This window comes from Sciurus carolinensis, chromosome X, assembly GCF_902686445.1.
Source record: "Sciurus carolinensis chromosome X, mSciCar1.2, whole genome shotgun sequence".
NCBI lineage: Eukaryota > Metazoa > Chordata > Mammalia > Rodentia > Sciuridae > Sciurus > Sciurus carolinensis.
In genome coordinates, this window is record NC_062232.1 from 9,770,946 (window position 1) to 9,789,100 (window position 18,155).

Below are 18,155 nucleotides of genomic sequence, written 5' to 3' on the forward strand. Positions count from 1 at the left end.
GAAGTAAATTAAGCCTCACCTTTTGAAAGGAAAAGTATCAGATAATCTGACATAGAATTGCCACCACATGCATTCTAGTTTGCCTCCTATACTGGTTACTCTTTCCCAGTCTCTTTTCCCAGCTTCCCTTCTTCTATCAGATTTAAAGTGTTGGATTTCCAAATAGCTGGTTCTGAATCTCTCTTCTTCCTTAACTACAATCTCTCCAAGTGATTGTTTCAGTCCTAAATTTTTCAATGCCATTTATATGTAGATGACTTTCAAATGAGAATCTCAAAGCCTAGCATCCTTATGCTACATTCCTGACTTAGGCATTAAGTTGAGGACATCCAAGACAGAACTCTTGATCATCTACAGAATTCACCTCTTCTTTCCATCCTGAAACAAACAACATTCAAACTGACTCAAACCAAAAACTTTGGCATCTTTCCTGACAAGTGGAACACTTCCTCCCTCTTTCAATCTGGCACTATCTTATTACAAACCATGTCTCAAGTTTATCTACTCTACCTGCCTGCCACCACCCAAGTATACCACCATCATCTCCCACCGGAACCACCATAATAGTTTTCCTTTTTTTCTTCTTTTGTCCCTCCAAATCCACACCCCAAAGTGTTCCTCTTAAAACTTAAATCATACCATCAGCCCTCTTCTTAAAACATTTCAATGACTTGTCACCAGATTAAGAATAAAATCCATTCTACTAAAATAGCATAGCATAAACCCATAAAACACCTGATTAATCTAACCTTTGCCTACTTCCCCAGCTCCATCTTGTATCATTCCCCACAGTGAATGAATGAGTGAATGAATGAGGGAGAAGGAGAATAAATGGAGTTATCCTGGTAATGCTTCCTTTATTGCCTTATCTTCTTTGTTTCACTCCCCACTCCCCTATCAATGTGCCCTTTACCTCCTAAATAAACCACTTGCACTCAAATCTTTATCTCATGGTCTTCTTTTGAGTGAACCCAAACTACAATACTCCCCGTCCCCAACCTCCACCTAACTCCTGAGCTTGGAAGTCAAGTGAGATAAATAGAATCAATGGAAAGTTCTAAGTTTTGCCTGAGATTTACTACTATCCCTGCCAGTCATGGCATGGGGAATTTGAAGACACATCAACACCCACTGGAGTTGGAGAGCTTGATAAGCTGGGCCAGGATTTATTGGACTCTTGCTCTTAAACTTATACACATCTGGGAAGGTGAGCTGCCTTAGAGTATACCTGAACCTTTGGACTTGGGCTCTGTCTCTTAAATTTAGATGGGAACCTGAAGTTAATTTTAACTGGTTGGGTACAATGAACTTGCCATACTGGGAGCTATTATTTAAAAATCAATAACAATAACAATAACAAAAACCTCATGGCTGGACCTTGTTATCCCTATTTGAAAAAACTTTTATTTTATTTGTATGGCAATATTTAAATGTATTTAAGCATCAGCAAAAGAGGTTTAACTTTTCAATTTGTCTTGGAGACTATCATGAGGTTTCCTGGAACCTAACCATAAACAAGCATATTAAGAATTCTGGCACAGTATATTTTTGCAGAAAATAAGGAATCCTATGCAGAAATACTATACTACTTACACAATCCCTGGAATTTTTTTAAATTAACTTCAGCTGTGGAGACAGTGATTTTCTGATTAATTTGATCAATGTAGACAGAAAGCTGTATAATGCATTAAAGGAACTCTAGACAACACTCAGCATTTAGTTCAGACTCCCAAAGCTCAGGGTCTCCTTTCCATAGAGACTTGGTCACCTATGTTGATACTTTCATGACTGAAGATTGGGTTCTTTGGGTCCTGCATATTACTAAATATTGTTTAGGAAGAGACTTCTGAGAAAGAGAAAGAAAAGGAAGAAAGAAGGAAAGGAAGAAAGAAAGAAAGAAAGAAAGAAAGAAAGAAAGAAAGAAAGAAAGAAAGAAAGAAAGAAAAGAAAGAAAGAAAGAAAGAAGAAAGAAAGAGAAAGAAAAGAAAGAAAGAAACGAAAGAAAGAAAGAAAGAAAGAAGAAAGAAGAAAGAAAGAAAAGAAGAAGGGAGGGAGGGAGGGAGGAAGGAATGAAGGAAGGAAGGAAGGAAGGAAAGAAGGAAGGAAGGAAAAGAAATGAAAATAAAAGAAAGGAGGGACTGGTCAGCCCATCCAGGCCTCTGAAGGTAGCAGAGAATGTTGATGGGATTGTTTAGTCCAAGGTCAGACTTTTTCTTTCTGGGTTAATAAATTTCTTTTTGTCAATGAACCCATTTTATCAGGTTCCATGGTATTGGGTCAATCAAACCAAAAACTCATTTATTCCCAGATGTGTATTTAATTCCAATGACTGATACTTATGCCTTAACCATTCATCTTTGGTATTCCAGAATGCATTGGCCTAATTTTATACATTTTTTTTAAAAAATGCATGCCTCACAAACATAGAACCAAATTCAATTCATATTGATAGTATTTTTAAGTTTTTTTGTACAAGAGGATTCACACATAAGGAAAACACAATGTATACTTGACTTTAGGAAAAGAAATGACTTTTTAATCCCACTTTGCTGATCAGGACAGGCTACTGCATCAAACTGTTTCAAAATCTCCGTGACTGAATGCAGTAAAAGTTTATTTCTTTGCCTGTCTTATAAGGCATGTTTAGAGAGCCTCTGCTACATGCCTTCACATGGGGCCAGGCTCCATCTTTCTTGGGGAACTATCTTCTTCCAGGTCCAAAAACTCTTCTTTATTTCATGGGCTGATGAGAAAGAAGCATATGGAGGATCCCAGGGGAGCTTTATGAGACAGGATTGGAGGTGGTCCACATCCCTTCCACCTACATTTCACTGGCCAAACTTAGCTATATGGCCATACCTGACTGGCAGGCAGCTGGGAAATGTGTAATTTTGAGCCCAGGAGACATAGACACGGATTTGGTGAGCACTTAAACTTCTCTTCTAAAATTCTTACTTGCAGCATATGAAATCACAGATGTTTGGTCATCTTTTAACCTAGAAAAACTGGCAATTTCATTATCCATAATACTTACAATCAGGTATTAAAGTGGAAGATTATTGAATTAATGATGGGAAAGTTAGCAAGTGGTCATGGAATTAGAGCAAAGGGCAAGTTGGAGATGACACTTGGAAAATTATCTGGATAATATGCTAACATTCACTTGGTATGTCATTTGACAACTTTGTAGAAATTAAAAAGTTTTTTTTCTAAGCAGCTTAAAAAAATTTACAAGGTAATGTGTGCTCTGTTATTATTGCCAGTACCATGTTTGCTTGTGCTGGATTCTTCCTTCCCCTGGATCATATTGCTTCATCTTAAACATAAAAACTTTAATAATTAATTTTCTTTTCATATATAATTTAGAATAGCTGAATACGTGCATTTTTTAAAACTGCCAATATAAAATACACATATGGATTCTTGATGTAGTAGAGCAATTTCCTCTAGCATCTACAAATCAGCAAGTTAATTATTAGCAATTCTATCTACTAATGATTTTCCCCCATGAAATTCTTTTTCCATTTTCATGACCAGATGTATAATTTGATGATTAAGCTAGCAAAATCCCAGTTGTGACTGGCCCTTTGAAGCTAGCTCTCAAAACTGGGTGAATATACAGACCTCACACCTATTAATTAAAAGTCATGTTGTTCATTTAGAACTCGTATTCCTCTGATGTTTTTTTCCTACAGTGCTGGTTTAAACTGCTTGGTTTCCTTTAGGAAATATGCACAGAACATGTTGCTGCATCCACAGAGCAGCCAGAGACAGAACTGGTGTTGTCTGACTTGTGTACGTGTTTAAATATCAGAGTGCATTTTATAGTTCTCAATCATAGGTTGAGTTGATTTTTAAACAACTATCATTTGCATTTTTTCAACAAACAAGAGTAAGGGTAGATTTGATGACAAATTTGTGATATCTTCCAACAGAGCTGTAATACTAAGATGTATTTGTGACTGGAGAAGGAATTCCTTGTAGTGAATAAGAATTATTACTTTATTCACAAGTTCTTAATGGCCCAAGTGTTAGTCATTAACGTCTTGGAGTTTTATAAGTGACATTTTGTACAATGTCAAAAATAATGACTTGGGAGAAACTAATACACCTCAGATTTCTTAGTTTCACCTTTTCACCTGAAGGCAGGCATGTGAAAGTAATAAAGCTCAAGAGAAAGAGGATTTCTCTGGAGAGCTGTGGTAATGTGCAAATGGTATATGAATTTCATCTTCTGGTAACTTTCTCCTCTTAGTTAACCCCAGGCAGTATTCTTTGCAATTCAAACTAATTAACTTTGACTAGTACATATGAAATAAGTTTGGCTGCCTATATCAGAGACTCTGGACTGGTTTCTAATTAGGCTTTTAAAAAATATCATATTTCAACAAATTTCAATTTGTTTTTGTGTGACTTCACATCTAACCATTTTGGAAATCTTGTTGGAGCTTATTGAACTCACCCTAATTCTATGGAAGCTGTTGCATATATTGCAAAATCCTTGATATTTCCAGCTGCTTGAAATCCTTCTATAACTCCCTGGAAACTTGAAGATGAACAAAATGATTCCTGTGGACACAGGCCTTTTCCTTCTGGCTCCTTCTTATCTCCCTGACTCTTCTCCATCCCACCATTCCTGTAGCTTCCTTTCCCACTACCCTGCCACTAAGCTCACACTCGCAGGCCACCAACTCCTCATGTTCTTAGTGACTGCATCTTTAACACAGGTTATTTTCTCTGCCTGTAGCACCTTCCTCACCATATAGCCTCCTCCAATGTCACCTGGATAGATTTCACCAGTCACCAAAGTTCATATTAGACATCATTTCCTCCAGAAAATTTCTTACCCAACCCATCCCAATCTAATAATTCCTGTATTTTCACCTAGATTCTGAAAAACTCACCCCTTTGGTAGGGTTCATATGTTGGAGCAAAATTTCCTGTTTACTTATACATCTTTGCCCCTAGAATATACATTCTTTGTGGGTAAGTGCTGTTTTGCATATGTTTTAGTCAGCTTTTTCACTGCTGTGACTAAAAGACCTGACTAGAACAATTGTAGAGGAGGAAAAAATTTTTGAGGGCTCATGGTTTCAGAGGTCTCAGTCATAGACAGCAGACTCCATTCCTCAGGACTCAAAGTGAGGCTGAACATCATGGCAGAAGAGTGTGGCAGACGGAAACAGCTCACATGATGATCAGAAAGCAGACTCCATTCACCAGATAGAAAATGTCCACCTCCTCCAGCCACACCCCACCTGCCTTCAGTTAATTCACTGATTGGGTTAAGGCTGTCAAACCCTGGTCATTTCTCCTCTAAACTTTCTTGCACTGTCTCACACATGAGCTTTTGGGGACACCTCACATCCAAACCATAACAGTACACAACCTAATTGTCTCAGTGTCTAGTATGGTAACTTACATGTGTAATTACCTAATACTCTTTGGGTACACTAAAGGATAGATGGACAGATGGGTAGTGTGGTGAAATGTGTTCTCTTCTAAATTTTGATACTGATGAAATACTTAGTCTTTCTTGGCCTTAGTTTCTTCGTATGTAAAATGGTTATGTTTTAGCTGGATAATAATCTAAGATCGCTTTCCTTAAGGTGAAATTCTATGGTATTCTCCCCTTACAGTAAAAATTGGTTCCTATAGACATTAAAAAACTAAATCACACGGAAACCATGACATCCATGAGAATGTGCCTCATAGGCAGAGATTATTATTGACCAAAGGCCCTAATGACTCTGCTCTTGGAAATCCCTCACCACTTTTTTTTTTCAGTGCTGGGGATTGAACTCAGGGCCTTGTGCTTGCAAGGCAAGCAATCTACCAACTGAGATATCTCCCCAGCCCCCTCACCACTTTTAAGTGGAGTTACAACTCCCACTGGATGCTCCCACCAAGGCCAGAGACACTACAGTAGGCCCTTCTATGGGAAATGTGGTTCTTCTCTGAAGTCAACACATCTACTAATACTGATTCTACTACAAGTACTAATAAAAGCAATCAATTAGGGAGCATTTACTGTATTAGTCACTGTTCAAAGTCCTTTACATATAGTAAATCATTTCATTGGCACAAATACCCTTAATGTTTTTGTTATCCCATTTTAGAAATGAGATAGCTGAAGCATGGAAAGATGAAATAACTTGCCAAAGGTCACAGAGTCAGAGTTAATATATAGAGAGTCAGAATTCAAACCCAGGAAGGAAACTATAGTCTTAACTATCATGTTACATAACCTCTCAACATCCAGAGTTGATCCTAATCTCTTTCTAGAAACACTACCCTCATTTGCCTTTCCTGGCACTGTACTAACTTGGTGTCCTCTGAGCATTGCCTAGGTCTCTTTCTGGACCATCCTCTTCCTTGGCCCACCTCTTACATGCTGGTTTTCTGTACTAATGGCAACAGCACAGCTCTGAAGGGTTTTAAGTAGCAAGGTTATTTGATAAGATTTTCCTTTAGAAAAACATCATGGCAGGAGTCTGGAAAATATACTATGGAGGGAAGAAAAATGGAAGCAGGGATATCAGTTGTTTCAAAAGATAGAATCTCTACCCGAAGCCTCCTCTTATGCTACATCTACTTCCTTACCTGCAGATTGGGTCCTTCTTCCTAGACTTCTAGTCCAAATATCCAACTTTCTACTCAACATCTTCTCTGCATAATGAGCACTCAAATCAACATGTGCCAGAGACAGGTCAGCATTTACCCTATTTGCTAATATGTTCCTCCATTCATAGTCCTCATTCCAGAAATGTCTCATGCTATTTACCTGATGGTATGTCCCTCTCATACTTCACATTCAACTGGCTGAAGTACAAGTTCCACAAGCTCAGAGAACTTACTTCCCTCTTGGTTGATGATGAACCTCTGGAAAGTAGCCCAGTGCCTGATACATTGTAGATATTCAATAATAATTGTTGGATGAATGAATGACTCTAATTTCTTACCAAGTATTTTGGTTCTACCTGGAATCCATCCATTTCTCCCCACCTCCACCTCTACTGCTCCAATCCAAGAAACCAGATTCTATCTATTGAAACAACTGATATCCTTGCTTCCATTTTTCCTCCCTCCAGTCTATATTTTCCAGACTCCTGCCATGATGTTTTTCTAAAGGAAAATCTTATCAAATAACCTTGCTACTTAAAACCCTTCAGAGCTGTGCTATTTCCATTAGTATAGAAGCCCTATGACTCTAATTTGACTCACAGGACCCTCTGGGACATAGCTGCTTCCCACCTCTTTAGGCTTATCCCCCACCAGCTCTCTCTTTTTGTTCCAGTCCTCTGGCCTTCTATGGGTTCTTCAAGCATAAGCCTGACATCCCTTACATCTTAGTCTACAGTCATTCTCTGCTGGTAATATTCTTTCTGTCACTCCATGTGGTTGACTCCTGCTCACCTTAAGTCTCATTTAAAAGTTGTGCCCTCAAGGAGAACATCTCAGACCCCTACAATGGATTATGTTTCTTTGCTTTAAGCTTCTGTAGTATTCTGTTTAGTGACTTTATTACCCCTACTCCCTTATCTGAAAGTTCATAAGCCAGGAACCCTGTCTTTCAGGTTCACCTCTGTATCCCCAGGACCTAGTACAATGATCAGTATATATCAATGCCCTATTAAGGATTATACGTTGTGGTTTTTTTTTTTTTTTTTTGACATCAGGAAATAGGTAAGGCCCTTCCTATTGGTACTGGAGAGCATATTACTTGCAAGGCTGCAGTCGAGAAGTTGACAGGTAATCTCCAAGATTTTGTTGCTAGATTAAAATCTAATTAAGTGAATCCCACATTTCTTACAAGAAATATGGAATAAAAATCACATAGGAAGAATTTTCTCCTATACAACTTTCCTTTTCCTCATGTTTTCTTTTTAAATCCAACTCAATGTCACCTCCCTTTGATACCTTTCTCCTCTTTCCCAGGTAGTTAGTTCCTCCATTCATTCTGCTCCCCAAACACTAGCTTTGTGTCACTAAAAGAAAAAGTGAGAATAGGTTTTGCTACATCATCAAGGTTTGTTACAGAAACAAGTGTAGTTAATAAATGAACTCTTTGAGTAACTTTGTGGAAGAGTTTCTTGCAGAATAAAAAAAAAAGTTACATTACCTAGTTCATCAAGATAAAGGGTTAGTTGGTTTTACCAACTAATTTCAATCTTGTGTTCCAGTCTTAAAGCCATTAAGACAAATAACCTAATCAAAAGGGGGGAAAAGACCTGAATAGACATTTCTCCCAAGAAAACATACAAATGGCCCTTAAACACAAGAAAGATGCTTTATTCATTAACCATCAAGAAAAAGCAAATCAAAACCACAAGATACCACTTCTCACTCACTAAGATGGCTACAACTTTTAAAAAATGAATAACAACTGCTGGAGATTATGTGATGAAATTAAAATTCTCATACACTGCTTATAGAATGTAAAATGATGCAACCATCTTCAAAAACAGTCTGAGAGTTCCACAAATATTAAACATACAATAACAATATGTCTTAGTTCAAGTCACTGCAATAAATTACCAAAGACTGTGTGACTTATAAACAACATAAATCTGTTTCTCACAGTTCTGGAGCCTGGAAGTTCAAGATCAGAGTGCCAGCATGATCAGGTTGGGGCCAGGACTCTCTCCAAGGTTTTAGACTTCTCAACTTAGCTAGCCATTCTTGCCTTTTATAAGGACACTAATACCATTCATGAAGGTTCTACCCTCATGACCTAATTAGCTCCCAAAGGTCCCACCTCCAAATACCATCACATGGATATTAGGGTTTCAATATACCGAATTGTGGAGGCACAAACTTTCAGTCCATTGTACCATATGTCCCAGCAATTCCACTCCTAAATGTATAACCAAGAGAAATAAAATGTATTTCTACAGAAAAATGTATATCTGCACTCATAGCAAAATTACTCATAATGGCCAAAGTTGCAAACTACCCAAATATCCATGATGAATGGTAAACAATATATGTTATTTTTGTTCAGTGGAATATTATTCAGCAATAAAAGGGGCTAGAATAAAAGGGGATAGTTGTTATAACAAACTTTAAAAGTTTCCTTCAAAACTTTTGTTACATTAAAGAAATTAGGCACAAAAAAACATGTTGTATGATTCTGTTTATCTGAAATTTCTAGACTAGGCAAATCCAGAGACAAAAAGTGGATTTATGGTCACCAAGGGATGGAAGGAGGGGGGAATCACAATTGATTCTTGTTGAAGTAATGTAAATATTCTGGAATTAAATAGCAATGATGGATTATAACATAAAAAGAATACTAAAAATCCTTGAAGCCTACATTTTCAAATGGTAGATTTTATGTTATGCAAATTATATCTCAATTTTTTAAATGGTAAAATAAAAATCTTAAGGACTTCATTGTATTTAGACTAGAACTGATTTACTCAGCCCACTCTCTCTTCAGTTGTTCCTTGGTTTTTCTTTAGGCATAGTTATTTGCAGATTGTAGGTCAAGATTGTGGTGTCCCTCCTAGAATTGTAATATGCAGATTAGATTGTGACAGATGGCTGTGTTATTTCTCAGTCAAAGCTCTTTGTCAGGGATTGGGGGTAGAGCTCAGTGATGGAGCACTTACCTGGCATGGTGCAATGCTTTGTGTTCTATCCCCAGCACTGCAGACAATAAAATAAAGCAACTCTTTCTGAAGGCATTGTAAGGATACCTACCATGCTGTCCTATATTGTAGTATACCTGTTCACAATACACCACAAACATAAGAGAGGAAGACCAGCTCCATTTTTTCATCACTACACTACATGTGCCTAAGTCAGTACTTGGAACACAGAAAACATTCAATGGATGTTTATTTTAAAGTAAGAGTACTTACTGGAAGAAAATTTTGCCTTCCAGGTAATATTTGGCAACATCTGGAGATATCTTTGATTGTCAAAACTGGAGTATATGCTATTGGCATCTATACATAGAGAACAGAGGTACTGCTAAATAACCTACAATGCACAGGACAGCTCCCAACAACAAAGAATTACCTGGCCCAAAATATCAGACATGTAAAATGTTGAGAAACTGTATTCTAAATGGTTGAGTGAATGGTTTATGAGATCCATTTAAAATTTTTTTAAAGTTCCCTTCAAAAAGAAGTAAATCATGTCAACCTTGCATTTTGTGCTCTCAGTTTGTAAAATGTCCCAAACCATATCTTTGTAGCTCTTAACTGAGAAACTAAGTTTGTAGGAGAGGCAAACTGAGGGAAATCTATAAGCTTGTTTAACTGTCTGACCATGACTAAGATATTATTAACTGGTATAAAAGTCCATCCTGTCACAGAAAGCACATGGTAAAATGTGCATTCCTTGTCTGATAAAGAGCCCAAGAAACATTTTTACAGTGCTTTTAATATTTATGAGAAATATCAAATACAGCCCTTCACAAAATACGTAATGCAAGTCTTTCTTCCCAGTCTCGATAGTAACCCTGCCCAATGCCAAGAGAGTTAAGTGGGTAAGTGTGCAAGAAACTTTCTCCCTGGTTACATTACCAAGGGAGAGGGAGCACACTCTTTCAAGCCTCTAGATTAGGGGTCAGCAACTACAACCTGCAGACCAACACACAGTGACCCCATTTTTTACACAGCCCATGAGTTAAGACCAGTTTTGCACTTTTAAATGGTTGGTGATGAATCAAAAGAATGCTATGTATGCATGACACATGAAAACCATATTAAATTTGAATTTCAGTATCCATAAATGAAATATTATTGGAATAAATATGCCCATCTGTTTACTATTGCCTATAGCTGCTTTTCCTCCTGGACAGGGACTTTAAGACCCACAAAACCTAAAATATTGACCATCTGGCCAATAAACAGTAAATGTTCAATGACTTCTCTGCCATAATTAAAGAGTTTAGCAAATCGTACTTCTAGGAGGCCACATGGGATGAGAACAAACCCTCAGCTGGAGTCCTCAACACCTGGCTCTACTGGGGCTGCACTCAATTGGACTGGAGTTTCCTGCTCTGTAACATGAGAGGGTTTAATGGAAAAATCTCTATCTCTTAACTGTCCACAGTATGCTGTGCTTCCAGTCTGTCCAGGGGTTCCCAGGTGGCCAATGAGGTAAAAGTGCAGAGTTCCTGTATGCATTAAAGACACACAGCCAGTGAGTCACATTAGCATACTCAGTACTGAAACAACCCCAGAACTGGATAGCCACTGTGTCCATACAGAACAAAATTGAGATGTGGCACTCTACCTGACTCAAAAACATACATTTTGGGTCACTTTCATGTGCCCTAGCTTCAAAGATTATGTAACCCTGGGGAATAAGGAAACAGACAAAACTATTGGGTAAGTCTGGCAAGGAATGATAGCAGAGGCTGCCTACCCCAAAATTCAAGATGGAATTTAGCACTTCCTCAGGTCTGTTGAAATGAACCAGGTACTTGACATTTCTCTAGTTCCTTTAGTAGCAGGGAAGAGTCTCTGTTGCCCTTTCTAGTTTTTCAATTCTAACATGTGACTCTTTATCCACAGTCCAGGGGATCATGGGTTGTCAACACTGGCACACCAACCTGGGGTCTGTCGCTATGGAACTAAACTGGCCTGCTGCCATGGCTGGAGAAGAAACAGCAGGGGAGTCTGTGAAGGTAAATCTTGTAAAATCTCAGGTCACCCTACACTTAGGTCAGTATCCTTAGGTTTTTAATCTGTTATACCATAGGCTGTCACAAAATTGCCAGTGAATTTCCCTGGATAGGGACATAGATAACTACTAATACTCAAGGTCCCCAGTGAGATCTCGTCCCATCTGAAATGTTGCTGAAATTGTCACACTAGACATGTTTGTCTTAGGAGACTCTCTGGTCAATTATTTTTGCTACTCTCTTAGTTAAGTATAACTGGGTTTTTATTTCTGTTTTAGTTTTCACTTAATGTGGAGAAAGTGAGATGGACAAAAACAGGCCAATTGATGTCTTCTTCTAATTATAGTTTTTCCAACCGATTTCTAATGAAATATACTTTTTAATTATTAATCACTCAGTCAATAGGCTTTAGGGACAGAAAAGTAAAGTTTTTACTTTATAGATTTGCTACTTACATTTTTAAAATTCATGAGACGAGTTTCTAAACAACTGCAATAAATACATGCATATATGCAAAGATTTTAAGTATTTTTTCTGATATTTTTATACAAATTGAAAATTAAGGAACCATAATTTTCCTGGGACATTGTTTCAAAGACAACATGTTAGGAACTCTGAGAGAAGGCTTTGATAATTTCAAGAGGTTTGGGGAGGACAGAGACAAGCACAGAGTTTTGTCTTGTTTTGTTTTTTACATGACTTGCCACAATGATCAAGACTTGCAGTATAGAAGGATCAAATCTATATTCCTCCCAGCTAACTGTCTGAACAGGGATGCAGGATAAGAATCTGGTCTCACTGTTCCTGAGCAGGTGGCAAATGCCCGAACCTCAGTCCTTTATTTGCTAAGTGAGATAATAACATGACTGTATGCCCTGTAAAAGCATTAAAATGTTAGCTACTTTTAGGAATAACAATGCTACCTTCTTCTTGCTGGTCTGACCATGCACCAATCTCCTCCTCTCCAGCTGGTGCAAAAATATCTGGATTGACTACAGGTGAGGGCAGAACTTGATAGTATCTATCCATAAAACACAATGGAGGACATCAATACTGCTTCCACATGTTCTATATTATACAAAAACTTCCACCATCATGGTTCCCATGTGATGAGATGGCAAGAGTATGAAAATGCTGGAAAAATGATCATCATTATCTACTCAGATAAAGAAAACTAGAACATCCTGTGGAGCCTGTGTCAATTTAAAGGGTGGATAGATCCTCACTTTGATTGGTTTATAGTGTCATGATCAAGGGCATTGTGAACTAGATTGACATGGGTGACTTTGGGCAAGGTAGGTAAGCTCACTAAGGCTTCATTTTCCCCTCTGCAACATGGAGAGAGTAGTACCTGCCTCAGAAGATACAGAGAGTAAGCATTAAAGGGTTTGCTCATTATCTGGTACACATGGAAAATACCTTATAAATTACTATGGATTTCTGTCTGTTAAAGTACCAGGTGATAAGAAGATTAAATATGGCTTTATTCTTTTTCTAGACACAGCATAACACATTTTTATTTGAAGTTAGTCAGGTGTAAAGGAGCAAAAATCATGTGACACACATGATTTGGAATCTTTCTTACAGTTGCACAAACCTAGGAACTTACTGCCATAAAACTTGTAAGACAAGGCATGTCGTTGGTGAATAAATTAGGGAAAGCTTTGGCTTTCTGGAAAGGCTATGCTTTAACTGGTTCAAAGCAGTTTGGCCACAGTGTGCACAGCCATTCACATTCTCAGTGCTTTAGTGGACTATATGCCACAGGCATGAAAGAATTTAAAATAAGATGTGCAAAAATCAAGCATAGAGGATTTAAGCAAAATGTTGAACATGCAAGTACTGTAAGCTGAAAAAATTGTTGGTACTCCACTGCCCCAAATATCTGAGTTTTAAATTGCAGTGATTTTTATATCTAAAAATCCGTATCATATTTTTTTTTCAATTTGCATGGTCCTTCTTGATGGCAAAGCTGTATGTTCCTGGAAGCACAAAATAACAAAGGTAGTTAGTCCTTCATTGCTGGGTTTCTGATTTCTAAGCCAGAGTGTGGGCTGCACACATCAATCTGCCCAAACAAGCAGAGTCAGACCCTAGTCTCAATCTGCACAGGCCCTTTGTTTCTCTCAAGCCCTGTCTCCATGCATGCTGGAGTTTTCCAGTTCTTGGCTTCTGGCCTGTCTAAATCTGCTCCCAGTGGAGGGTCTGATCAACTCCATATCATTAACCTTAAAATATAAATCACTGTAGAGAGATGGAACAAAGAGTTGTCCATAAAAAAACTCCCTAATGAAATGTTGCAGATGAAGGAGTTTGGAGGAGAACAAGAAAATTTCACTTTGTGTAAAGTATGCTTCAATCTCTGGCCATTTTAGATACGAACTAAGTTTCCCTTTGCTGTGGATTGGCTTTTCAAATCACAAATCCACAGTTACTGTAAATTGAAAACATCTTTCTGAAGCTTTGACCTTAGAGCAAGGGTATTATTCACCATTCCTCCTATGTGCTATTTGGCATTTGTCCTGGACTTTTCTGTCTGGATCACATTGGAAATCAGTTTCCAGGGAACAATCAGAGGTCTTCAGGGCTTAAAAAAATAAAAGATTTATTTTTCTAACATCTGAACTTAAAGCTGCATCACCAAGTACATATCCATAACAAAATAGAAACTGGAAATTAAAACCTATCTCTTTTGACTAAAAGTGGAAAAATTTTGCTGGGAAAGCATTTTTACCATATCTTCTCAGTTATTTGTTCAGGTCTAAAAAGTGTTCTCCTGTTAAAAGTTATACACCTGTGACTTCATTCATTATTCAGAAATATCTGCATGTGTAGCATGCTCACAACACTATATCAAATGCTATAGGAGAAACAACAATGAATGATTATTAAGTCCCTGTCCTGAAGGCACTTAAAACCAAGTAACAGACAGAAATTAAGGATGAAGCCAAATAATGCCTAACTTTTTAATAAAACAAAGACAGATTGAATCTATCCCAATTATTGATTCCTGCTTTTATTTCATGTGCTTTGGGATTCATGTTAACGAAGTCTGGTCCTAAGCCAACATGATGAAGATTTGGACCTACTTTTTCTTCAATAAGGTGCAGGGGTCTCTGGTCTGATTCCAAGGTCCTTGATTCATTGTGAGTTGAGTTTTGTGCAGGGTGAGAAATAGGGGTTTAGTTTCATTCTGCTGCATATGGATTTCCAGTTTTCCCAACACCATTTGTTGAAGAGGCTATCTTTTCTCCATTGCATATTTTTGGCCCCTTTGTCTAGTATGAGAAAATTGAATTTATTTGGGTTTGTCTCTGTGTCCTCTATTCTGTACCATTGATCTACCTGTCTATTTTGGTGTCAATACCATGCTATTTTTGTTACTACTGCTCTGTAGTATAGTTGAAGTTCTGGTATTGTAATACCCACTGCTTCACTCTTCCTGCTAAGGATTGCTTTAGTATTCTGAAAGGAAACTATCAGCAATGTGAAAAGAGAGCATACAGAGTGGGAGAAAATATTTGCCACACATACTTCAGATAGAGCACTAATCTTTAGAATCTATAAAGAACTCAAAAAACTTTACACCAAGAATACAAATTACCCAATCAACAAATGGGCTAAGGAAATGAGCAGACACTTTGCAGAAGAAGATCTACAAGCAATCAACAGATTATGAAAAAATGCTCAACATCTCTAGTAATAAGAGAAATGCAAATCAAAACTACCCTAATATTCCATCTCACCCCAATTAGAACGTGATTATCAAAAATACAAGCAATAGGTGTTGGCGAGGATGTGGGGAAAAAGGTACACTCATACATTGCTGGTGGGGTTGAAAATTAGTGCAGCCACTCTGGAAAGCAGTGTGTAGATTCCTTAGAAAACTTAGAATGGAACCACCATTTGACCCAGCTATCCCACTCCTTGGCCTATACCCAAAGGACTTAAAATCAGCGTACTACAGTGATGCAGCCACATCAATGTTTATAGCTGCTCAATTCACAATAGCTAGATTATAGAACCAACCTAGGTGCCCTTCAATAGATTAATGGATAAAGAAACTGTGGTATATATACACAATGGAATATTACTCAGCCATAAAGAAGAATAAAATTATGGCATTTGCAGGCAAATGGATGAAGTTGGAGAATATCATGCTAAGTGAGATAAGCCAATCCCCCCCCCAAAAAAAGGCCAAATGATCTCTCTGATAAATGGATGATGATACATAATGGGGGGTGGGAGGGAGGCAAGAATGGAGGAAGGATGGATTGTATAGAGGAAAAAGAGGGGTGGGAGGGGTGGGGGGAAGGAAAAATAACAGAATGAGACAAACATCATTACTCTATGTACATGTATGATTACACAAATGGTATGACTGTACTTCATGTACAACCCCATCTGTTTACAACAAATCAAAATAAATAAATAAATTATAAAAAAAAATATTAATTTCATTGGTGAGGCCTGCCAAACTTCCATATAGTTCTCAAAGTTAGATGGTAACTAGGAGAACATTCATGGATAATTGCTGCATAATTCTTTCATACTGAGGCTATTTCCTGAGCTTCTGGTAGATTTTGATCCTTCAAAAGAAAAATAGGAGAGAAAATATGGAGGAGATGGGAATAGGCCAGAGTCAGAAGAAAGGGGAGGGATCTTGGCACTTGCCCCATGGTTCCTGTGGGGTCTCTTCCAGTGCAAGCATTCCTTTTCTTTTATTAAATGTTTTGTGTTGACATACAAAACTGGCTATGGTCTGGGTGGCTTTGTATTTCTTTGAATAATACTGGAGGCATAGCAGCTGCTGAGCAAATGAGCACAATAAATTGGCATTTGTTGGATAGTAGGTCTGAGGATTGCTCTTTATCACATGGAAGCTCTGTCCAGTATCTGAGAGGTAAAAACAGACTAGAGAGGAGGGAGATCGGCCTCTATGTGTCCCCAAGAAGTTCTCTGCCAAGCAGAAGGTGACTGAATTTGACATACACACATTTTGCCCTGTCAACTTCTGTTATTTTATGATCAGGACATCTTTTTCCTTCACAGCTACATGTGAACCACGATGCAAGTTTGGTGAGTGTGTGGGACCAAACAAATGCAGATGCTTTCCAGGATACTCTGGGAAAACCTGCAACCAAGGTCAGTACAATAACCAAGATTGTAGTACAAATTCCGTCAGCAGTCAGGGTTGCAATGAAATATGGTACGCAGGATTTCTTAGGTTATTTTAGTCAAATCTTCAGATGAATGTGATTTCAGGATGAGACTTTTCAGTCAATATTCTCTCCTCAATAAATTTAAAAATTCTTATGTCTTTGTCAAGGTGCCCAATGAAAGGCCCTTTTTAAAATACAAGAATTTCATTGTGTTTTAAAACTACCTGAGTAATGTTTGTATTTATTCTTAAGAAATCCAACAATGCAAAAGGGCATAAATTAAAAAGTGAGAGTCTCCACCCCTAATCCTTTTTATAACCATAGTTAACAGTTTGATCTAGTTCCTCAGAGTCCTTTGTTAACTGCAAAAATGGAAGTATTTCTCATGGGCATCTTTACCTGTCAGCATTTACAAATATACTTCACACTTGTTAAGGCCCTATCCCAGCACCTAAAGTGAATATTTTTATCATTTATGAAACAAATGCTTTATTTAACCATTATTACTAACATTGTACCCAATTTTCTTACCATTGCAAACATTGCTAAATCAAACATCACACTACTACATCCTTGCACTTTTGAGTATTTGTGTCAGGTAAGTGTCTAGATGGAATTGTTGGACTGAATGGCATGCATTTTTTTATTATAATAGATTTTTAAAAGATAATCTGTGATGTTTGTCTTTTGCTGTTTATCTGAAGACATGAAAGTGCTTATTTATAATGTCTAGAAGAGTGGTCCTCAACTTAGGTGATTTTGCCCTCCAGGAAGAATTCCAGATAAAATACAGATGCCCACTTAAATTTAAATTTTAGACAAACAGCAAATAATTTTATAACACATGTATGTTCCAAATAGTATATGGGACATACATATACTAAAAAGGTGTTACTCATTTACCTGAAATACAAATTCATCTGAGAATCATGTATTTTTATTTGCCAAATCTGGGAACCTTACCCCAGGGGACATCTGGTGGTTTCTAAAGATATTTGGAGGGGTATTTCTACCATCTTCCTGACAGATCCTCTGTTTCAAAAGGGTGAATTGAAAAATTATAATTGGATATAATAAGAAACCCATGCATGCTAGTTTTCAAGTCCCAATAAAATGTTAACATTGAGGGAGTGGTCCAATTCGCCAGAGTTTTGGAGCTGTCTTTCATACAAATGGGTAGAGACCAGGGATGCTGCTAAAAATCCTACAATGCATAGGACAGCTCCCACAACAGACTGAACAGATGCAAATGTGAGTAGTGCTGATGGTAAGAAATATTATGGTGAAGAAAAATACCTATTTGGAGCAAGGAATCTGTTCTTTTCTATAGACCAAGAGGTTTCACCTTGGAT

At 37.6% G+C, this 18,155-nt stretch overlaps 1 protein-coding gene across 1 annotated transcript in view; it reads left to right on the forward strand.

Annotated features, from left to right (window-relative positions):
• Egfl6 (EGF like domain multiple 6) overlaps positions 1-18,155 on the forward strand; it is a 59,555-nt gene that overhangs the window by 8,131 nt on the left and 33,269 nt on the right. The window contains exons 2-3 of the mRNA XM_047536730.1: positions 11,532-11,644; positions 16,694-16,786. Coding sequence (XP_047392686.1) covers positions 11,532-11,644; positions 16,694-16,786 — 206 coding nt within the window. The remainder of the gene's footprint in view (positions 1-11,531; positions 11,645-16,693; positions 16,787-18,155) is intronic.